The 22,075-nt window shown below is 64.5% G+C and overlaps 1 protein-coding gene across 1 annotated transcript; it reads right to left on the bottom strand.

The window, feature by feature from the left end:
• Positions 1–567: 567 nt before the first annotated feature.
• Positions 568–20,521, bottom strand: PPP5C (protein phosphatase 5 catalytic subunit; the record flags this gene model as incomplete). The annotated part of the gene is made up of 13 exons (XM_084227490.1): positions 568–1,069; positions 2,971–3,052; positions 5,940–6,118; positions 7,459–7,499; positions 7,611–7,698; positions 8,360–8,502; positions 11,209–11,314; positions 11,409–11,507; positions 11,594–11,659; positions 11,751–11,872; positions 13,568–13,715; positions 16,845–17,086; positions 20,404–20,521. 13 exons carry the CDS (start codon positions 20,519–20,521, stop codon positions 1,007–1,009), a joined length of 1,497 nt encoding a protein of 498 aa, XP_084083616.1. The 3' UTR covers positions 568–1,006.
• Positions 20,522–22,075: the final 1,554 nt, after the last annotated feature.

The following is a 22,075-nucleotide window of genomic DNA, read 5'->3' on the forward strand; positions in this document are numbered from 1 at the left end:
TCTCCTATTGGCCGAGCGGCGGTGATTGACAGGACGCTCTGCCGCTGGAACTGGTCCCAGTGCCAAACTGGGCGGGGCTCAGACTGGTCCAGACCCCCCCCAGGACCCCTCTGGGGCCCCCCATAAACCCCAGAGCCCCCCAGGAGGGATTGAGGGGGCTCAAGAAACTTCTGGAAGTTTTGGGGGGGGGGCTCTGGGCTGGGACTTGAGGCTCTCTGAATTGAGGGGGGGTCCCCAGGGAGGTTTTGGGGTCCCCAGGGAGGATTTGGGGGTCCCCAGGGAGGATTTGGCGCTGTCCAGGGCAAACTTGGGGGTCGCTGGGTGAGGTTTGGGGGTCCCCAGGGAGGTTTGGGGCCCCCCAGGGAGGATTTGGGGGTCCCCAAAGCAAATTTGGGGGGTCCTGAGGGTCGTTTGGGAGAATCCCCGCCCTCCATCCCCGTCGCCATGGCAACAACGCGAAGGGAGGGGCAGGGTTTCCATGGCAACCGTCACCGCGGCGAGAGCGCCCCCTAGCGGCCGGGCGTTATTAATGAAGTCACTTTTAATTAACTTTATTGAACGTGATTAATTAATTACAGAGATGGTAAAACCGCACGGCGGGGGGGAAAAGGAGGGGGAGGGGCGGCACGGGACCCACCCTCCCCCTTCCCCTCCCCCCTCCCTTCCTCCTCCTCCTCCTCCTCGCACCTATTGCTCGTTTATTTGGGGGGGGGGGAGGGGGGGGAGGAGGGGGAGGGGCAGTGCCAGCAGAGGGGAGGGGACCCCTCCCCTCCCCTCCCCCATTTCCAGGACCATCCCCCCCCCCCTCACCCATCCCCCACCGCGGGAGGCGCCGCCCCAGCCCCTCCTGCCCCCAACTGGGAGCACTGGGAGCACTGGGGAGGGGGGGGGGGAGGGGAATAAATACAATCTTCCAATATATTAAAACCCCCCTGGGGGGTTTGGGGGGGGGGTCGGGGTGGGTTTTTGGGGTGTCGGGGGGGTCGCGGGGACCCCCTCGGGGGGGTCACATCATGCCCAGCTGCAGGAGGGTGTTGGCGTACATCATGGGCTTGACGTTGGGGTGAGGCTGGGGGAGGGGAAAAAAAGGGGAGGGGGCTCAGGGGAGGGGGGGTTTGGGGGGATCCCACCCCCCCCCCCCAAACTGACAGCCCGGACACCCCCTGAGCGCCCCCAAAAAACTCCTGAGGTCGCCACGTAAAGGTGAGGCACGAAAGAGCCCCCTCCCCAAAAAGGATGTGAACCCCCCCCCCAAGGATCCCCCAAAAGGATGAGACCCCCCCAGGACCCCCCAAATAACCCCCCGGGACCCCCCCAAATAACCCCCGGGGACCCCCCCAAATAACCCCTGGGGACCCCCCCCAAAAAGAATGAGACCCCCCCCAAGAACCCCCCCAAAAGGATGAGACCCCCCCCCAGGACCCCCCAAATAACCCCTGGGACCTCCCCCCATAAAGGTGAGACACCCAAGACCCCCCCAAAAACAATGGGACCCCTAAAAGTCCCCCCAAATAACCCCTGGGGACCCCCCCAAAATTTGAGACACCCCCCCTCCCCCCCAGTTTTGGAGCTCCCAGGATTTTGGGGGTCCCAGGGCGGATTTGGGGGTCCCCGTGCAGATTTTGGGGGTCCCAGGGCAGATTTGGGGGGTCCCAGGGCAGATTTTGGGGGTCCCAGGGCAGATTTTGGGGTCCAGGGCAGATTTGTGGGTCCCTGGGTTGGATTTTGGGGGTCCCAGTGCGGATTTTGGGGTCCCAGTGCGGATTTTGGGGTCCCAGTGCAGATTTTGGGGGTCCCAGTGTGGATTTTGGGGTTCCCAGTGCGGATTTGGGGGTCCCAGTGCAGATTTTGGGGGTCCCAGTGTGGATTTTGGGGTCCCAGTTTGGATTTTGGGGGTCCCAGTGCAGATTTTGGGGTCCCAGGGTGGATTTTGGGGGGTCCCAGTGCAGATTTTGGGGGTCCCAGTGCAGATTTGGGGGTCCCAGTGTGGATTTTGGGGGTCCCAGGGTGGATTTTGGGGTTCCTGGGTTGGATTTTGGGGCTCCCAGGGGGGAATTTGGGGTTCCTGGGTTCGATTTTGGGGGTCCCAGGGTGGATTTTGGGGTTCCTGGGTTTGATTTTGGGGGTCCCAGTGCAGATTTTGGGGGGTCCCAGTGTGGATTTTGGGGTCTCAGTGCAGATTTGGGGGTCCCAGTGCACATTTTGGGGGTCCCAGTGCAGATTTGGGGGGTCCCAGTGCAGATTTGGGGGTCCCAGGGTGGATTTTGGGGTTCCTGGGTTGGATTTTGGGGGTCCCAGTGCAGATTTTGGGGTTCCTGGGTTGGATTTTGGGGATCCCAGTGCAGTTTTTGGGGTTCCCAGTGCAGATTTGGGGGTCCCAGTGCAGATTTTGGGGGTCCCAGTGCAGATTTTGGGGTCCCAGTTTGGATTTTGGGGGTCCCAGTGCAGATTTTGGGGTCCCAGGGTGGATTTTGGGGGGTCCCAGTGCAGATTTTGGGGGTCCCAGGGTGGATTTTGGGGTCCAAGTGCAGATTTGGGGGTCCCAGTGCAGATTTTGGGGGTCCCAGTGCAGATTTTGGGGTCCCAGTGCAGATTTTGGGGGTCCCAGTGCAGATTTTGGGGTGTCCCAGTGCAGATTTGGGGGTTCCTGGGTTGGATTTTGGGGTTCCTGGGTTGGATTTTGGGGTCCCAGTGTGGATTTTGGGGGTCCCAGGGTGGATTTTGGGGTTCCTGGGTTGGATTTTGGGGTTCCTGAGTTGGATTTTGGGGGTCCCAGTGTGGATTTTGGGGGTCCCAGTGCCAATTTGGGGGTCCCCTTGCCGATTTTGGGGTTCCTGGGTTGGATTTTGGGGGGTCCCCTTGCCGATTTTGGGGTCCCAGTGCGGATTTTGGGGTCCCAGGGCAGATTTGGGGGTTCCTGGGTTGGATTTTGGGGGTCCCAGGGGGGATTTTGGGGGTCCCCAGACTCACCACTGCTGTGAACTGGTGGAAGTCGGGGCGCAGGTCGCTGCCCCGCAGGTGGATGTAGGAGCCCTTGTTGCCCATCTGGTCACTGCAGGGGACATTTGGGGACATTTGGGGACACTTGGGGACATTTGGGGACATTTGGGGACATTTGGGGACACTTGGGGACACCACAGCACAACCCCCGTGGGCCACAAAGGCAGGGGGACCACCAGGGATGGGACATTTGGGGACATTTGGGGACATTTGGGGACATTTGGGGACGTTTGGGGACACTTGGGGACATCAGAGCACAACCCCTGTGGGCCACTGAGGCTGGGGGACCACCAGGGATGCGACATTTGGGGACATTTGGGGACACTTGGGGACACTTGGGGACATTTGGGGACACTTGGGGACACTTGGGGACACTTGGGGACATTTGGGGACACCACAGCACAACCCCCGTGGGCCACAAAGGCTGGGGGACCACCAGGGATGGGACATTTGGGGACGTTTGGGGACATTTGGGGACACCACAGCACAACCCCTGTGAGCCACTGAGGCAGGGCCCACCAGGGATGGGACATTTGGGGACATTTGGGGACATCTGGGGACATTTGGGGACATTACAGCACAACCCCCGTGGGCCACTGAGGCAGGGGGACCACCAGGGATGGGACATTTGGGGACATTTGGGGACATTTGGGGACATCTGGGGACACTTGGGGACATTTGGGGACACTACAGCACGGCCCTCATGGGCCACAAAGGCAGGAACCACCAGGGATGGGACATTTGGGGACACTTGGGGACATTTGGGGACACTTGGGGACATTACAGCATGGCCCTCATGGGCCACAAAGGCAGGGGGACCACCAGGGATGGGACATTTGGGGACATTTGGGGACATTTGGGGACACTTGGGGACATCAGAGCACGACCCTCATGGGCCACAAAGGCTGGGGGACCACCAGGGATAGGACATTTGGGGACACTTGGGGACATTTGGGGACATTTGGGGACATTTGGGGACATTACAGCACAACCACTGTGGGCTACTGAGGCAGGGACCACCAGGGATGGGACATTTGGGGACATTTGGGGACATTTGGGGACGTTTGGGGACATCAGAGCACAACCCCTGTGGGCCACTGAGGCAGGGGGACCACCAGGGATGGGACATTTGGGGACATTTGGGGACACTTGGGGACACTTGGGGACATTTGGGGACACTTGGGGACACTTGGGGACACTTGGGGACATTTGGGGACACCACAGCACAAACCCTGTGGGCCACTGAGGCAGGAACCACCAGGGATGGGACATTTGGGGACATTTGGGGACACTTGGGGACACTTGGGGACACCACAGCACAACCCTCATGGGCCACTGAGGCAGGGACCAGCAGGGATGGGACATTTGGGGACACTTGGGGACATCTGGGGACACCACAGCACAACCCCTGTGGGCCACTGAGGCAGGGGGACCACCAGGGATGGGACATTTGGGGACGTTTGGGGACATTTGGGGACACTTGGGGACATCAGAGCACGACCCTTGCAGGCCACCGAGGCTGGGGATGGGGACACTTGGGGACAACGAGGTACAGGGGACACTTGGGGAAGGGACTGAGGGGACAACATGGCCCAGGGGACACCGGGCTTGGGGACACTGCAGGTCAGGGGACATTGGGGACACCAGACCAAGTGACCAAGGTGGCTCAAGGGACTCAACCGAGGTGACACCGGGGGACAAACCCAAGGCCACGGCGCCACCCCCGTGTCCCCGAGGTGTCCCCAAGGTGTCCCCAAGGTGTCCCCGAGCTGTCCCCGCGGTGTCCCCGAGCTGTCCCCGAGGTGTCCCCACGGTGTCCCTGAGCTGTCCCCACGGTGTCCCCAAGCTGTCCCCAAGCTGTCCCCGCGGTGTCCCCAAGGTGTCCCTGAGGTGTCCCCGAGGTGTCCCCGAAGTGTCCCCGAGCTGTCCCCGAGCTGTCCCCGAAGTGTCCCCGAGCTGTCCCCAAGGTGTCCCCGGGTGTCCCCAAGCTGTCCCCGCGATGTCCCCGTGGTGTCCCCGAGGTGCCCCGAGGTGTCCCCAAGCTGTCCCCGAGCTGTCCCCGAGGTGTCCCCGAGGTGCCCCGAGGTGTCCCCGAGGTGTCCCCGAGGTGTCCCCACGGTGTCCCTGAGCTGTCCCCACGGTGTCCCCAAGCTGTCCCCAAGCTGTCCCCGCGGTGTCCCCAAGGTGTCCCTGAGGTGTCCCCGAGGTGTCCCCGAAGTGTCCCCGAGCTGTCCCCGAGCTGTCCCCGAAGTGTCCCCGAGCTGTCCCCAAGGTGTCCCCGGGTGTCCCCAAGCTGTCCCCGCGATGTCCCCGTGGTGTCCCCGAGGTGCCCCGAGGTGTCCCCAAGCTGTCCCCGAGCTGTCCCCGAGGTGTCCCCGAGGTGCCCCGAGGTGTCCCCGAGGTGTCCCCGAGGTGTCCCCAAGGTGTCCCCGCGATGTCCCCAAGCTGTCCCCGAGGTGTCCTGAGCTGTCCCCAAGGTGTCCCCAAGCTGTCCCCGAGCTGTCCCCGAGGTGTCCCCGCGGTGTCCCTGTGGTGTCCCCAGGTGTCCCGAGGTGCTCCGAGGTGTCCCCGAGCTGTCCCCGAGCTGTCCCCCAGCTGTCCCCCAGCTGTCCCCAGGTGTCCCGCGGTGTCCCCGAGCTGTCCCCAAGCTGTCCCCGAAGTGTCCCTGATGTTTCCCCGAGCTGTCCCCAAGCTGTCCCCCAGCTGTCCCCGAGGTGTCCCCAAGCTGTCCCCGCGATGTTCCCGAGCTGTCCCCAGCTGTCCCCAGCTGTCCCCCAGCTGTCCCCGAGGTGTCCCCAAGCTGTCCCCGAGATGTCCCCAAGCTGTCCCCGAGCTGTCCCCCAGCTGTCCCCGAGCTGTCCCCCGGTGTCCCCGAGCTGACCCCGCGGTGTCCCCCAGCTGTCCCCGAGCTGTCCCCAGGTGTCCCGAGTGTCCCTCACCAGTAGTTGGGCGCGGAGAAGACGGTGACACAGCGGCCATCGTGGGCCACCTCGTAGCCCTCGGGCTTGACCTCGTGGCTGCGGATGATGAGCTCCAGGCGGTTCCGCTCCAGGAAGCGCTTGGTGACATCGGGGCCAAACTGGCAGCTGACCCCCCGCTTGCTGACCGACCGCCCGTTCTGGGGACATTGGGGACATTGGGGACATTGGTGACATCGGGGCCAAACTGGCAGCTGACCCCCCGCTTGCTGACCGACCGCCCGTTCTGGGGACATTGGGGACATCGGGGACATTGGGGACATCGGGGACATTGGGGACATTGGGGACATTGGGGACATTGGTGACATCGGGGCCAAACTGGCAGCTGACCCCCCGCTTGCTGACCGACCGCCCGTTCTGGGGACATTGGGGACATTGGGGACATTGGGGACAGTGGGGTGATTGGGGTGATTGGGGTGATTGGGGACATTGGGGACATTGGGGTGATTGGGGACATTGGTGACATCGGGGCCAAACTGGCAGCTGACCCCCCGCTTGCTGACCGACCGGCCGTTCTGGGGACATTGGGGACATTGGGGACATTGGGGACATTGGGGACATTGGGGGCATTGGGGACATTGGGGACATTGGGGGGATTGGGGACATTGGGGACATCGGGGGCATTGGGGACATTGGGGACATTGGGGACATTGGGGACATCGGGGCCAAACTGGCAGCTGACCCCCCGCTTGCTGACCGACCGGCCGTTCTGGGGACATTGGGGACATTGGGGACATTGGGGACATTGGGGACATTGGGGGCATTGGTGACATCGGGACCAAACTGGCAGCTGACCCCCCGCTTGCTGACCGACCGGCCGTTCTGGGGACATTGGGGACATCGGGGACATTGGGGACATTGGGGACATTGGTGACATCGGGGCCAAACTGGCAGCTGACCCCCCGCTTGCTGACCGACCGCCCGTTCTGGGGACATTGGGGACATTGGGGACATTGGGGGCATTGGGGACATTGGGGTGATTGGGGACATTGGGGGCATTGGTGACATTGGGGACATTGGGGACATTGGGGACATTGGGGACATTGGGGACATTGGTGACATCGGGGCCAAACTGGCAGCTGACCCCCCGCTTGCTGACCGACCGCCCGTTCTGGGGACATTGGGGACATCGGGGACATTGGGGACATTGGGGCATCCCCAGGACATGGGGACAGGGCAGGGGACACCCCAGGACACGGGGACAGGGCAGGGGACACCCCAGGACATGGGGACACCCCCAGGACATGGGGACAGGGCAGGGGACACCCCCAGGACACGGGGACAGGGCAGGGGACACCCCCAGGACATGGGGACACCCCCAGGACACGGGGACAGGGCAGGGGACACCCCCAGGACACGGGGACAGGACAGGGGACACTACCAGGACATGAGGACACCCCCAGGACATGGGGACAGGGCAGGGGACATCCCCAGGACACGGGGACAGGGCAGGGGACACCCCGGGGGGGTCACAGCTCACCTGGGGCTGGGGGTCGGACCAGAGCAGGTCACACATCGGCCCTGGGGGGGGGACACACAGGGGAGGGGTCACAGCTCAGCCCCTGGCCTTGGGGACACCTTGGGGACACCTTGGGGACACCTTGGGGACATCGCGGGGGGTCCCTGTCCCACCTGAGTCCGGGGGCTGCCGGTTGCGCTCGATCTTGCGGATGTCATCGAGGGTCACCCCGTCCTCGCTGAAGAGCCCCCCGTGCATGATCTGGAGGGGACACGCGGCGGGGACGTTGGGGACAGCAGGGGGACAGCAGGGGGACAGGGCCACCCCCACCCCGAGGGGACAGGGGCGGGGTCAAAGCCCCCCAATTTATGGGGGCTGCCAAATAGGGACCTATTCCTGTGAATGACAGCTGCCAGAAAGTGAGCCAAATAGGCTGCCAAATTGGGATCCATTACTGGAAATGACAGCTGCCAGATTGTGAGCCAAATGGGCTGCCAAATTGGGATCCATTCCTGGGAATGACAGCTGCTAGATAGTGAGCCACTAGGGCTGCCATATTGGGATCCATTCCTGGGAATGACAGCTGCCAGATAGTGAGCCAAATGGGCTGCCAAATAGGGATCTATTACTGCAAATGACAGCTGCCAGATAGTGAGCCAAATGGGCTGCCAAATTGGGATCCATTACTGCTAATGGGCGGTGCCAGATAGCGAGCCACTTGGGCTGCCAAATACAGCTCCATTACTGTGAATGACAGCTGCCAGATAGTGAGCCAAATGGGCTGCCAAATAGGGCTCCATTCCCGTCAATGGGCGCTGCCAGATACTGAGCCATTAGGGCTGCCAAATACAGCTCCATTACTGTGAATGACAGCTGCCAGATGGTGACAGCGGGTGACAATGTCCCCTGGGTGTCCCCTCACCAGGACTTTGCCGTTGATGCACTGGGCCAGGGGCAGCCACTCGAAGACCTCGCTGAAGAGGGCGAACATCTGCGCCGTGTACTTGGCCTTCACCTCGCCCTCGAAGCCGTAGATCTGGTTCATGTTGTCCGTCTCGTGGTTCCCTGAGGGGACACGGGGACAACTGCCACTCCTGGGGACACTCCTGGGCCTGGGGACACTGCCCGGGGTTGGGGACACCGCCCGGGGTTGGGGACACTGCCTGGGGTTGGGGACAACTGCCACTCCTGGGGACACGGCCTGGGCCTGGGGACACGGCCCGGGGTTGGGGACACTGCCCGGGGTTGGGGACACCGCCCGGGGTTGGGGACAACTGCCACTCCTGGGGACACTGCCCGGGGTTGGGGACACCGCCCGGGGTTGGGGACAACTGCCACTCCTGGGGACACTGCCTGCGGCTGGGGACACTGCCCGGGGTTGGGGACAACTGCCACTCCTGGGGACACTGCCTGCGGCTGGGGACACTGCCTGGGGTTGGGGACACCACCTGGGTCTGGGGTTGGGGACACGGCCCGGGGTTGGGGACACCACCTGGGTCTGGGGTTGGGGACACGGCCCGGGGTTGGGGACACTGCCTGCGGCTGGGGACACTGCCCGGGGTTGGGGACACTGCCTGGGCCTGGGGACACGGCCCGGGGTTGGGGACACTGCCTGCGGCTGGGGACACGGCCCGGGGTTGGGGACACGGCTCGGGGTTGGGGACACTGCCCGGGGTTGGGGACACTGCCCGGGGTTGGGGACAACTGCCACTCCTAGGGACACTGCCTGCGGCTGGGGACACGGCTCGGGGTTGGGGACACTGCCCGGGGTTGGGGACACTGCCCGGGGTTGGGGACACGGCCTGGGGTTGGGGACACTGCCCGGGGTTGGGGACTCTGCCTGGGGTTGGGGACACGGCCCGGGGTTGGGGACACGGCCCAGGGTTGGGGACACGCCCGGGGTTGGGGACACTGCCCGGGGTTGGGGACACGGCCCGGGGTTGGGGACACGGCCCGGGGTTGGGGACAACTGCCACTCCTGGGGACACTGCCCGGGGTTGGGGACACGGCCTGGGGTTGGGGACACTGCCTGGGGTTGGGGACAACTGCCACTCCTGGGGACACTGCCCGGGGTTGGGGACACTGCCCGGGGTTGGGGACACCGCCCGGGGTTGGGGACACGGCCCGGGGTTGGGGACACTGCCCGGGATTGGGGACAACTGCCACTCCTGGGGACACTGCCCGGGGCTGGGGACACGCCCGGGGCTGGGGACACGGCCCAGGGTTGGGGACACGGCCCGGGGTTGGGGACACGGCCCGGGGTTGGGGACACGGCCTGGGGTTGGGGACACTGCCCGGGGTTGGGGACACCGCCCGGGGTTGGGGACATGCCCCCCAAAGTCCAGGGTGGGACACGGACACGGGATGGGGGACATGGGACAGAGAATGGCCCCAGGAGGGCCAGGGGACAAGGGTTGGGGACAGGGGATGTGGCCCTGTGACACAGCACAGGGGACATGGGATGTGTCCCACAACAGGACAGAGGGGACACAACTCCATGATGTGGCACCACGAGCTGGTCCCGCAGATGGGGACAGGGATGTCCCCAAGGGGACAGGGATGGCACCAATCCCAAGGGACAGAGATGTCCCCAAGGGGACAGGGATGTCCCCAAGGGACATGGATGGCACCAATCCCAAGGGACAGGGATGGCACCAATCCCAAGGGACAGGGATGTCCCCAAGGGCAGGGATGGCACCAATCTCAAGGGACAGGGACGTCCCCAAGGGACAGGGATGTCCCCAATCTCAAGGGGACAGGGATGTCCCCAAGGGACAGGAATGTCACCAATCCCAAGGGACAGGGATGTCCCCAAGGGACAGGGATGTCCCCAATCTCAAGGGGACAGGGATGTCCCCAAGGGACAGGGATGGCACCAATCCCAAGGGACAGGGATGTCCCCAAGGGACAGGGATGTCCCCAATCCCAAGGGGACAGGGATGGCACCAATCCCAAGGGACAGGGATGTCCCCAAAGGACAGGGATGTCCCCAAGGGACAGGGATGTCCCCAATCTCAAGGGACAGGATGGCACCAATCCCAAGGGACAGGGATGTCCCCAAGGGACAGGGATGTCACCAACTGCAAGGGGACAGGGATGGCACCAATCCCAAGGGGACAGAGATGTCCCCAAGGGACAGGGATGTCCCCAAGGGACAGGGATGTCCCCAATCTCAAGGGGACAAGGATGTCCCCAAGGGACAGGGATGGCACCAATCCCAAGGGGACAGAGATGTCCCCAAGGGACAAGGATGGCACCAATCCCAAGGGGACAGGGATGTCCCCAGGGGACAGGGATGGCACCAATCCCAAGGGACAGGGACGTCCCCAAGGACAGAGATGTCACCAAGGGACAGGGATGGCACCAATCCCAAGGGACAGGGATGTCCCCAAGGGACAGGGATGATCGCAACCTATAGGGACAGGGACGTCCCCAAGGACAGGGATGTCCCCAAGGGACAGGGATGGCACCAAGGGACAGGGATGTCCCCAATCCCAAGGGGACAGGGATGTCCCCAACCTATAGGAACAGGGATGTCCCCAACTCCAAGGGGACAGGGATGTCCCCAAGGGAACAGGGATGTCCCCAACCCCAAAGGGACAAGGACAGGACGGTGACAAAAACTCCCAATTTACAACATCTGCCAGAAAGTGACCCATAGCGTACAACGGCCGCTGCCAAATAGTGATCCAACAGGGACAGCTGGGGACAACAGGTGACAACAGGTGACAGCTGAGGGGACAGGCCCCCCCCAGAGGGGCGTGGCAGTACCTCGGAGCAGGTGGAAGTGCTCAGGGTAGAGCAGCTTGAAGCCAAAGAGCGTCAGGATCACCTCCACCGAGAAGGAGCCGCGGTCCACGAAGTCCCCGTTGAAAATCTGCCACCAGCTGAGGACAATGCCACCCCCACCGGTGTCCCCAGCGTCCCCCCCAGCCCCCTGCCCGCCCAGGGGACCCCCGGGGTGTGGATACATAAGGGTTGGCCTCCGAGGGGAGCCCGTTGAGCTCGAAGATGTTCAGCAGGTCGTAGAACTGCCCGTGGGTGTCCCCGCACACCGTCACCTTCTCTGTCTGCCAAGGGACACCCACGGCGATGTCACCACCTGGGGACACCCCTGAGGACCCCCACCCACACCCCCCCAGGGAGGGGAACCCACCTCCTTCAACGTGGTCTCCACCAGGGTGGGCAGCTTGGCCAGCACCTCCTTCACCTGCACCAGGATCTGCGGGGTGGGGACGTGTGGGGACAGCAGGGGGACAGAGAGGGGGACACAGGGGGGGTTTTGGGGGGTTTTTTGGGGGGTTTTGGGGTACCTGGTAGGCACATTTCCTGTGGAGCTTCTTCTGGTCCTTGTACCATTGCATCAGGTCCTTCATGAAGGCCAAGGTCACCTTGCCGTCCTCCAGCTTGGGGCCGCTGTACTCGTCCTCGATGGCTGTGGGGACAGCGGGGTGACAGGGGGGGTGGCAGGGGGGTGACAGCGTGGGGACAGCAGGGACACGGCCCCACAGGGACAGGGGGTGCTGGGGACCCTCGTGGTGGGGAGGCCGAGAACTCCAGAGGGGACAAAAGCTCAGGTGGGCACCTCGAGAGCCTCAGGGGACACCCAGCCCCCCTAGGTGACCCCTGAGCCCCCCAAAGTGACCCCTGAGACCCCCAGGATCCCCCTGAGTCCCCCAAGTGACCCCTGAGCCCCCCAGGTTCCCCTGAACACCCCCAGGCTCCCCCTGATCCTACCAGGCTCCCCCTGAACACCCCCAGGTGACCCCTGAACACCCCCAGGTTCCTCCTGAGCCCCTCCAGGTTCCCCCTGATCCCCCCAGGATCCCCCTGAGCCCCCCAGGATCCCCATGAGCCGCCCCCAAAGTGACCCCTGAGCCCCCCAGGTTCTCCCTGAGCCCCCCAAGTGACCCCTGAGCCCCCCAGGTTCTCCCTGAGCCCCCCAAGTGACCCCTGAGCCCCCCAGGTTCCCCCTGAACACCCCCAGGTGACCCCTGAACACCCCCAGGTTCCTCCTGAGCCCCTCCAGGTTCCCTGTGATCCCCCCAGGATCCCCCTGAGCCCCCCCCAAAGTGACCCTTGAGCCCCCCAGGTTCTCCCTGAGCCCCCCAAGTGACCCCTGAGCCCCCCCAGGCTCCCCCTGAACCCCCTAAAGTGACCCCTGAGCCCCTCCTGAGCCCCCCAGGCTCCCCCTGATCCCCCCAGGCTCCCCATGAGCCCCTCCTGATCCCCCCAGGACCCCCCTGAGCCCCTCCTGAGCCCCCCAGGCTCCCCCTGAGCCCCCCAGGCTCCCCCTGAGCCCCTCCTGAACCCCTCCAGGCTCCTCCTGAGCCCCTCCTGAGCCCCCCAGGTTCCCCCTGAGCCCCCCAGGACCCCCCTGATCCCTTCCCCAGCCCCCCAGGACCCCCCCCATGGTGGGCAGGGGTCTCACTCATGCTCTCGATGTCCAGCGAGTCCACCACGGACCGCTTGTGACCCCTGAGCCCCTCCTGAGCCCCCCAGGCTCCCCCTGAGCCCCTCCTGAGCCCCCCCTGATCCCTTCCCAAGCCCCCCAGACCCCCCCCATGGTGGGCAGGGGTCTCACTCATGCTCTCGATGTCCAGCGAGTCCACCACGGAGCGCTTGTGCTCGTCGCTGGCGATGGCTCTCTCTGAGCCCCTCCTGACCCCCCCAGGACCCCCCAGGATCCCCTCCTGACCCCCCAGGATCCCCTCCTGACCCCCCAGACCCCCCTCAGGGTGGGCAGGGGTCTCACTCATGCTCTCGATGTCCAGCGAGTCCACCACGGAGCGCTTGTGCTCGTCGCTGGCGATGGCCCTCTCTGAGCCCCTCCTGACCCCCCCAGGACCCCCCTGAGCCCCCCAGGATCCCCTCCTGACCCCCCCAGGACCCCCCAGGATCCCCTCCTGACCCCCCCAAGCCCCCCAGGGCGGGCAGGGGTCTCACTCATGCTCTCGATGTCCAGCGAGTCCACCACGGAGCGCTTGTGACCCCTGAGCCCCTCCTGATCCCCCCAGGCTCCCCCTGAGCCCCTCCTGGGCCCCCCAGGCTCCCCCTGAACACCCCCAGGCTCCCCCAGGATCCCCTCCTGAGCCCCCCAGGACCCCCCCGAGGTGGGCAGGGGTCTCACTCATGCTCTCGATGTCCAGCGAGTCCACCACGGAGCGCTTGTGCTCGTCGCTGGCGATGGCTCTCTCGAAGGCTTTCTGCTTGACAATGCGGTGACACTCCTGGAACTTGAGCTTGGCGTCCTTGTCGTTGGGCCTCACCTTCACCACCTGCGGGGACAGCCACTCAGGGGGTGGGGACAGCAGGGGACAGCCTGGGGACAGCTCGGGACAGCTCCTCAGGGTGTGGGGACGGCAGGGGACAGCCCTTCAGGGGGTGGGGACAGCCCGGGGACAGCGTGGGGACAGCGTGGGACAGCGTGGGACAGCGGGGGACAGCCTGGGGACAGCTCGGGACAGCTCCTCAGGGTGTGGGGACAGCAGGGGACAGCGGGGACAGACACTCAGGGCGTGGGGACAGCGGGGGACAGCGGGGACAGACACTCAGGGTGTGGGGACAGCAGGGGACAGCCTGGGGACAGCTCGGGACAGCTCCTCAGGGTGTGGGGACAGCAGGGGACAGCGGGGACAGACACTCAGGGCGTGGGGACAGCGGGGGACAGCGGGGACAGACACTCAGGGGGTGGGCACAGCTGGGGACAGCAGGGGACAGACACTCAGGGTGTGGGGACAGCGGGGACAGCGTGGGGACAGCTCGGGACAGCTCCTCAGGGTGTGGGGACAGCAGGGGACAGCGGGGACAGACACTCAGGGCGTGGGGACAGCCACTCAGGGGGTGGGGACAGCTGGGGGACAGCTGGGGACAGACACTCAGGGTGTGGGGACAGCCACTCAGGGGGTGGGGACAGCGGGGGACAGCGGGGGACAGCGTGGGGACAGCGGGGACAGACACTCAGGGCGTGGGGACAGCGGGGGGACAGCGTGGGACAGCGTGGGGACAGCCACTCAGGGGGTGGGGACAGCGGGGGACAGCGTGGGGACAGCGGGGACAGACACTCAGAGGGTGGGGACAGCGGGGGACAGCGTGGGGACAGCGGGGACAGACACTCAGGGCGTGGGGACAGCGGGGGACAGACACTCAGGGTGTGGGGACAGACACTCAGGGGGTGGGGACAGACACTCAGGGGGTGGGGACAGCAGGTGACAGCAGGGGACAGCAGGGACAGACACTCAGGGGGTGGGGACAGCTGGGGACAGCGTGGGGACAGCGGGGGACAGACACTCAGGGTGTGGGGACAGCAGGGGACGGACACTCAGGGCGTGGGGACAGCAGGGGGACAGCTGGGGACAGACACTCAGGGGGTGGGGACAGCAGGGACAGACACTCAGGGTGTGGGGACAGCGGGGGACAGCGTGGGGACAGCAGGGACGGACACTCAGGGGGTGGGGACAGCGGGGACGGACACTCAGGGTGTGGGGACAGCGGGGGACAGCTGGGGACAGACACTCAGGGTGTGGGGACAGCGGGGGACAGCTGGGGACAGCGGGGGACAGACACTCAGGGTGTGGGGACAGACACTCAGGGGGTGGGGACAGCTGGGGGACAGGGCCCCAGGGTGTGGGGACAGCGGGGGACAGCCGGGGACAGACACTCAGGGGGTGGGGACAGCTGGGCACACACTGACCCCAGGATGGAGACCTTGACCCCAGGATGGACAGACTGACCCCAGGATGGACACACTGACCCCAGGATGGACAGGCTGACCCCGGGACGGACACCCTGACCCCAGGATGGACAGACTGACCCCAGGACGGACACCCTGACCCCAGGATGCACACCCTGACCCCAGGACAGACACCCTGACCCCAGGACGGACACCCTGACCCCAGGATGGACACACTGACCCCAGGACAGACACCCTGACCCCAGGATGCACACCCTGACCCCAGGATGGACAGACTGACCCCAGGACGGACACCCTGACCCCAGGATGGACACACTGACCCCAGGATGGACACACTGACCCCAGGACGGACACCCTGACCCAGGTGACCCACACTGACCCCAGGACAGACACCCTGACCCCGGGACAGACAGACTGACCCCGGGATGGACAGACTGACCCCAGGATGCACACCCTGACCCCAGGATGGACAGACTGACCCCAGGACAGACAGACAGACCCCTCCCAGCTCTCACCATCTCGTAGTCCCTGAGGGCCGCCTTGAACTTGCCCAGGGCCATGTTGCTGGCCGTGTGCCCCCAGGTGACCCACACTGACCCAGGTGACCCACACTGACCCAGGTGACCCACCCTGACCCCAGGACGGACACACTGACCCCAGGATGCACACCCTGACCCCGGGATGGACAGACAGACCCCGGGACAGACAGACAGACCCCAGGACAGACCCCTCCCAGCTCTCACCATCTCGTAGTCCCTGAGGGCCGCCTTGAACTTGCCCAGGGCCATGTTGCTGGCCGTGTGCCCCCAGGTGACCCACACTGACCCAGGTGACCCACACTGACCCAGGTGACCCACCCTGACCCCAGGACGGACACACTGACCCCAGGATGCACACCCTGACCCCGGGATGGACAGACAGACCCCGGGACAGACAGACAGACCCCGGGACAGACACACTGACCCCAGGACAGACAGACTGACCCCAGGACAGACAGACTCCCCTCCCAGCTCTCACCATCTCGTAGTCCCTGAGGGCCGCCTTGAACTTGCCCAGGGCCATGTTGCTGGCCGTGTGCCCCCAGGTGACATACCCTCACCCCAGGATGCACACCCCGAACCCAGGACAGACAGACTGACCCCAGGACAGACAGACAGACCCCTCCCCAGCTCTCACCATCTCGTAGTCCCTGAGGGCCGCCTTGAACTTGCCCAGGGCCATGTTGCTGGCCGTGTGTCCCCAGGATGGACACACTGACCCCAGGATGCACACCCCGACCCCAGGACGGACAGACAGACCCCGGGACAGACAGACTCCCCTCCCAGCTCTCACCATCTCGTAGTCCCTGAGGGCCGCCTTGAACTTGCCCAGGGCCATGTTGCTGGCCCTGTGCCCCCAGGATGGACACACCCTGACCCAAGGTGACCCACACTGACCCAGGTGACCCACACTGACTCCAGGACGGACAGACAGACCCCAGGACAGACAGACTGACCCCAGGACAGACAGACAGACCCCAGGACAGACCCCTCCCAGCTCTCACCATCTCGTAGTCCCTGAGGGCCTCCTTGAACTTGCCCAGGGCCATGTTGCTGGCCGTGTGCCCCCAGGATGGACACACCCTGACCCAGGTGACCCACATTGACCCCAGGACGGACAGACAGACCCCAGGACAGACAGACAGACCCCAGGACAGACTCCCCCCAGCTCTCACCATCTCGTAGTCCCTGAGGGCCGCCTTGAACTTGCCCAGGGCCATGTTGCTGGCCGCCCTGCGGTAGTAGCCCTTGACGTACTTGGCGTCCAGCTGCAGCGCGCGCGTGGCGTCGGCCAGGGCGTAGCCGTAGCACTCGGTGCGCAGGTAGGCCAGGCTGCGGTTGCCATAGTAGATGGCGTTGGAGGGGTTCAGCTCGATGGCGCTGCTGTACAGCCTCACCGCGCTCTCGTAGTCCTTGCCTGGTCACAACAGTGCGGGTGACAAAAGGGACATGGGGGACATGGGGCTGGAGCACACACAGTGACCCCGGGATGGACACACTGACCCCAGGATGGACACACCCTGACCCCAGGGTGGAGACACCCTGACCCCAGGGTGCTGCTGTACAGCCTCACTGCGTTCTCGTAGTCCTTGCCTGGTCACAACAGTCCGGGTGACAAAAGGGACACAGGGACATGGGGATAGAGCACACACAGCGACCCCAGGAAGGACAGACAGTGACCCCAGGTGACACACAGTGACCCCCAGCTGTACAGCCTCACTGCGTTCTCGTAGTCCTTGCCTGTCACACACAGCCCACGTTGGCATGTGACAAAGGGGACAAGGGGCTGGAGGCCAAGAGCAACACCCTGACCCCAGGTGACAGACCCTGACCCCAGGATGGACACACAGTGACCCCAGGATGGACACCGTGACCCCAGGACAGACACAGTGACCCTAGGGTGGACACAGTGACCCCAGAATGGACACCCTGTGACCCCAGGATGGACACACCCTGACCCCAGGGTGCTGCTGTACAGCCGCACCGCGTTCTCGTAGTCCTTGCCTGGTCACAACAGTCCGGGTGACAAAGGGGACAAAGGGGACAAGGGGCTGGAGCACACACAGTGACCCCAGGATGGACACCCTGACCCCAGGGTGCTGCTGTACAGCCGCACCGCGCTCTCGTAGTCCTTGCCTGTCACACACAGCCGAGGTGACAAAAGGGACAAAGGGGACATGGGGATGGAGCACACACAGTGACCCCAGGTGACACACAGTGACCCCAGGGCGCTGCTGTACAGCCGCACCGCGCTCTCGTAGTCCTTGCCTGGACACACACAGCCCGGGTGACAAAAGGGGACATGGGGATGGAGCACACACAGTGACCCCGGGATGGACACAGTGACCCCAGGATGGACACAGTGACCCCAGGAAGGACACACAGTGACCCCAGGGTGCTGCTGTACAGCCGCACCGCGTTCTCGTAGTCCTTGCCTGGTCACAACAGTCCGGGTGACAAAAGGGACAAAGGGGACAAGGGGATGGAGCACACACAGTGACCCCAGGATGGACACACAGTGACCCCCAGCTGTACAGCCTCACCGTGCTCTTGTAGTCCTTGCCTGCCACACACAGCCCGGGTGACAAAGGGGACAAGGGACCAGAGCAACACCCTGACCCCAGGATGGACACAGGGACCCCAGGATGGACACAGGGACCCCAGGATGGACACACATTGACCCCAGGATGGACACCGTGACCCCAGAGCGCTGCTGTACAGCCGCACCGCGCTCTCGTAGTCCTTGCCTGGCCACAACAGTCCAGGTGACAAAGGGGACACGGGGGACAAGGGGCTGGAGCACACACAGTGACCCCAGGATGGACACACAGTGACCCCAGGGCGCTGCTGTACAGCCGCACCACGCTCTCGTAGTCCTTGCCTGGTCACAACAGTCCACACAGCCATGTGACAAAGGGGACATGGGGACATGGGGATGGAGCACACACAGTGACCCTAGGATGGACACAGTGACCCCAGGTGACACACCGTGACCCCAGGGCGCTGCTGTACAGCCGCACCGCGCTCTCGTAGCCCTTGCCTGCCACACACAGCCCGGGTGACAAAGGGGACACGGGGCCAGAGTGCAAAGGGTGGGGGTTGGCAGGTCCCCAAAGTCCGGGAGTGACCAGGTCCCAAAGATTGGGAGTGACCAGGTCCCAAACTTTGGGAGTGACCAGGTCCCAAAATTTGGGAGTGACCCCACTGTCCCCCATAGATCCCAATCTGGCAGCCCCCATTCCCCCCCTATAGATCCTATAGATCCCAATCTGGCAGCCCCCATTCCCCCCCTATAGATCCCAATCTGGCAGCCCCCATTCCCCCCCATAGATCCCAATCTGGCAGCCCCCACTCTCCCCCATAGATCCCAATCTGGCAGCCCCCATTCCCCCCCTATAGATCCCAATCTGGCAGCCCCATTCCCCCCCTATAGATCCCAATCTGGCAGCCCCATTCTCCCCCTATAGATCCCAATCTGGCAGCCCCCACTCTCCCCCTATAGATCCCAATCTGGCAGCCCCCATTCCCCCCCTATACATCCCAATCTGGCAGCCCCATTCCCCCCCTATAGATCCCAATCTGGCAGCCCCCATTCCCCCCCTATAGATCCCAATCTGGCAGCCCCCACTCTCCCCCTATAGACCCGAATCTGGCAGCCCCCATTCCCCCCCTATACATCCCATAGATCCCAATCTGGCAGCCCCCATTCCCCCCCTATAGATCCCATAGATCCCAATCTGGCAGCCCCCATTCCCCCCCTATAGATCCCAATCTGGCAGCCCCCACTCTCCCCCTATAGATCCCAGTCTGGCAGCCCCCATTCCCCCCCTATAGATCCCAATCTGGCAGCCCCCATTCCCCCCCTATAGATCCCAATCTGGCAGCCCCCATTCCCCCCCTATAGATCCCAATCTGGCAGCCCCCACTCTCCCCCTATAGACCCGAATCTGGCAGCCCCCATTCCCCCCCTATACATCCCATAGATCCCAATCTGGCAGCCCCCACTGTCCCCTATAGATCCCAATCTGGCAGCCCCCACTCTCCCCCCATAGATCCCAGTCTGGCAGCCCCCATTCCCCCCCTATAGATCCCAATCTGGCAGCCCCACTCTCCCCCCATAGATCCCAATCTGGCAGCCCCCATTCCCCCCCTATAGATCCCAGTCTGGCAGCCCCCATTCCCCCCCTATAGATCCCATAGATCCCAATCTGGCAGCCCCCACTCTCCCCCCATAGATCCCAATCTGGCAGCCCCACTCTCCCCCCATAGATCCCAATCTGGCAGCCCCCATTCCCCCCCATAGATCCCAATCTGGCAGCCCCCATTCCCCCCCTATAGATCCCATAGATCCCAATCTGGCAGCCCCACTCTCCCCCATAGATCCCAATCTGGCAGCCCCCATTACCCCCAATGGCTCCCTATCTGGCAGCCCCCACTCTCCCCTATAGATCCCAATCTGGCAGCTCCCGTTATCCCCCGTTACCCGCCGGGCTCCCAGCCTGGCAGACCCGTTACCCGCCGTTAATCCCCGTTAACCGACCCGGCTCCCTATCTGGCAGCCCCCATTCCCCCCAGTGGCTCACTATCTGGCAGCCCCGTTACCCCGCGCTGCCCTCAGCGGCTCCCAATCTGGCAGCCCCCATTCCCCTTCATGGCTCCCTATCTGGCACCCCCCGTTCCCCGCCGTTCCCCGCCGCGGCTCCCTCCCCGGTACCCCCCGTTGCCCGCCGGTACCTTTGAAGTACTCGTTGGCTTGGGCCTTGAGCTCCTCGGCCCGTTCGAGCTCGGCGGCGCTCGGGGGCCGCCCGGGGCCGGCGCCGCCGCCGTTCCCCGCCCGCTCTCCCTCCGCCATGGCCGGGCCGTAAAGCGCCGCCGCCGCCGGGCGCGGCCGCCAAGCGCCGCTGCCGCAAAGCCGCGGTGGGAGGGGGGAGCAGTGTCGTAAACGGGGGGCAGAGGAGCGGGCGGGGGTCGCGGGGTCCCCGAGGGTCCCCAGGTGTCCCCAGGCGTCCCCGAGGGTCCCCGAGGGTCCCCAGGTGTCCCCGAGTGTCCCCGAGTGTCCCCAGGTGTCCCCAGGCGTCCCCGAGTGTCCCCCAAGGGTCCCCAGGTGTGCCTGAGTGTCCCCCAAGGGTCCCCAGGTGTCCCCAGGTGTCCCCGAAGGTGCCCAGGTGTCCCCAGGTGTCCCCCGTGTCCCCCTCACCCTCCCTGTCCCCCGTGTCCCCATCACTCCTGATGTCCCCAAGGGTCCCCGAGGGTCCCCAAAGGTCCCCAAGGGTCCCCAGGTGTCCCCGAGTGTCCCCCCAAGGGTCCCCAGGTGTCCCCCGTGTCCCCCTCACCCTCCCTGTCCCCCGTGTCCCCATCACTCTCGGTGTCCCCAGGTGTCCCCAGGTGTCCCCGAGGGTCCCCAGGTGTCCCCAAGGGTCCCTGAGTGTCCCCCAGGGGTCCCCAGGTGTCCCCGAGGGTCCCCAGGTGTCCCCATCACCCTCCCTGCCCCCTCCTGTCCCGGTGTCCCCGAGTGTCCCCAGGTGTCCCCAGGTGTCCCCCGTGTCCCCCTCACCCTCCCTGTCCCCGAGTGTCCCCCTTGTCCCCATCAACTCCCCGTGTCCCCAGGGTCCTGCCTTGTGTCCCCCCCAATGTCCCCAATGTCCCCAATCCCCCAATGTCCCCAATGTCCCCAATCCCCCAATCCCCCAATGTCCTCCCAGTGTCCCCAATGTCCCCCCAATCCCCCAATCCCCCCACTGTCCCCCCAATGTCCCCAATGTCCCCAAATGTCCCCCCAATGTCCCCAATGTCCCCAATGTCCCCAGTGTCCCCAATCCCCCCAATGTCCCCAGTGTCCCCACTGTCCCCAATGTCCCCATGTCCCCAATGTCCTCAGTGTCCCCAAACCCCCCAATGTCCCCAATGTCCCCCAGTGTCCCCAGTGTCCCCCCAATGTCCCCAAACCCCCCACTGTCCCCAATGTCCCCACTGTCCCCAGTGTCCCCAATGTCCCCAATGTCCCCAGTGTCCCCAAACCCCCCACTGTCCCCAATGTCCCCAATGTCCCCAGTGTCCCCAGTGTCCCCAATGTCCCCAGTGTCCCCAATCCCCCCAATGTCCCCAATGTCCCCAATGTCCCCAATCCCCCCAATGTCCCCAATGTCCCCAGTGTCCCCAGTGTCCCCAATGTCCCCAGTGTCCCCCCAATGCCCCCCAATGTCCCCAAACCCCTCAATGTCCCCAATGTCCCCAATCCCCCCAATGTCCCCAATGTCCCCAATGTCCCCCAGTGTCCCCAGTGTCCCCACTGTCCCCACTGTCCCCAATGTCCCCAGTGTCCCCAATGTCACCCCAGTGTCCCCAATCCCCCAATGTCCCCAGTGTCCCCAGTGTCCCCAATCCCCCCACTGTCCCCAATGTCCCC

This window comes from Fringilla coelebs (assembly GCF_963513975.1).
Source record: "Fringilla coelebs genome assembly, contig: SCAFFOLD_436, whole genome shotgun sequence".
NCBI lineage: Eukaryota > Metazoa > Chordata > Aves > Passeriformes > Fringillidae > Fringilla > Fringilla coelebs.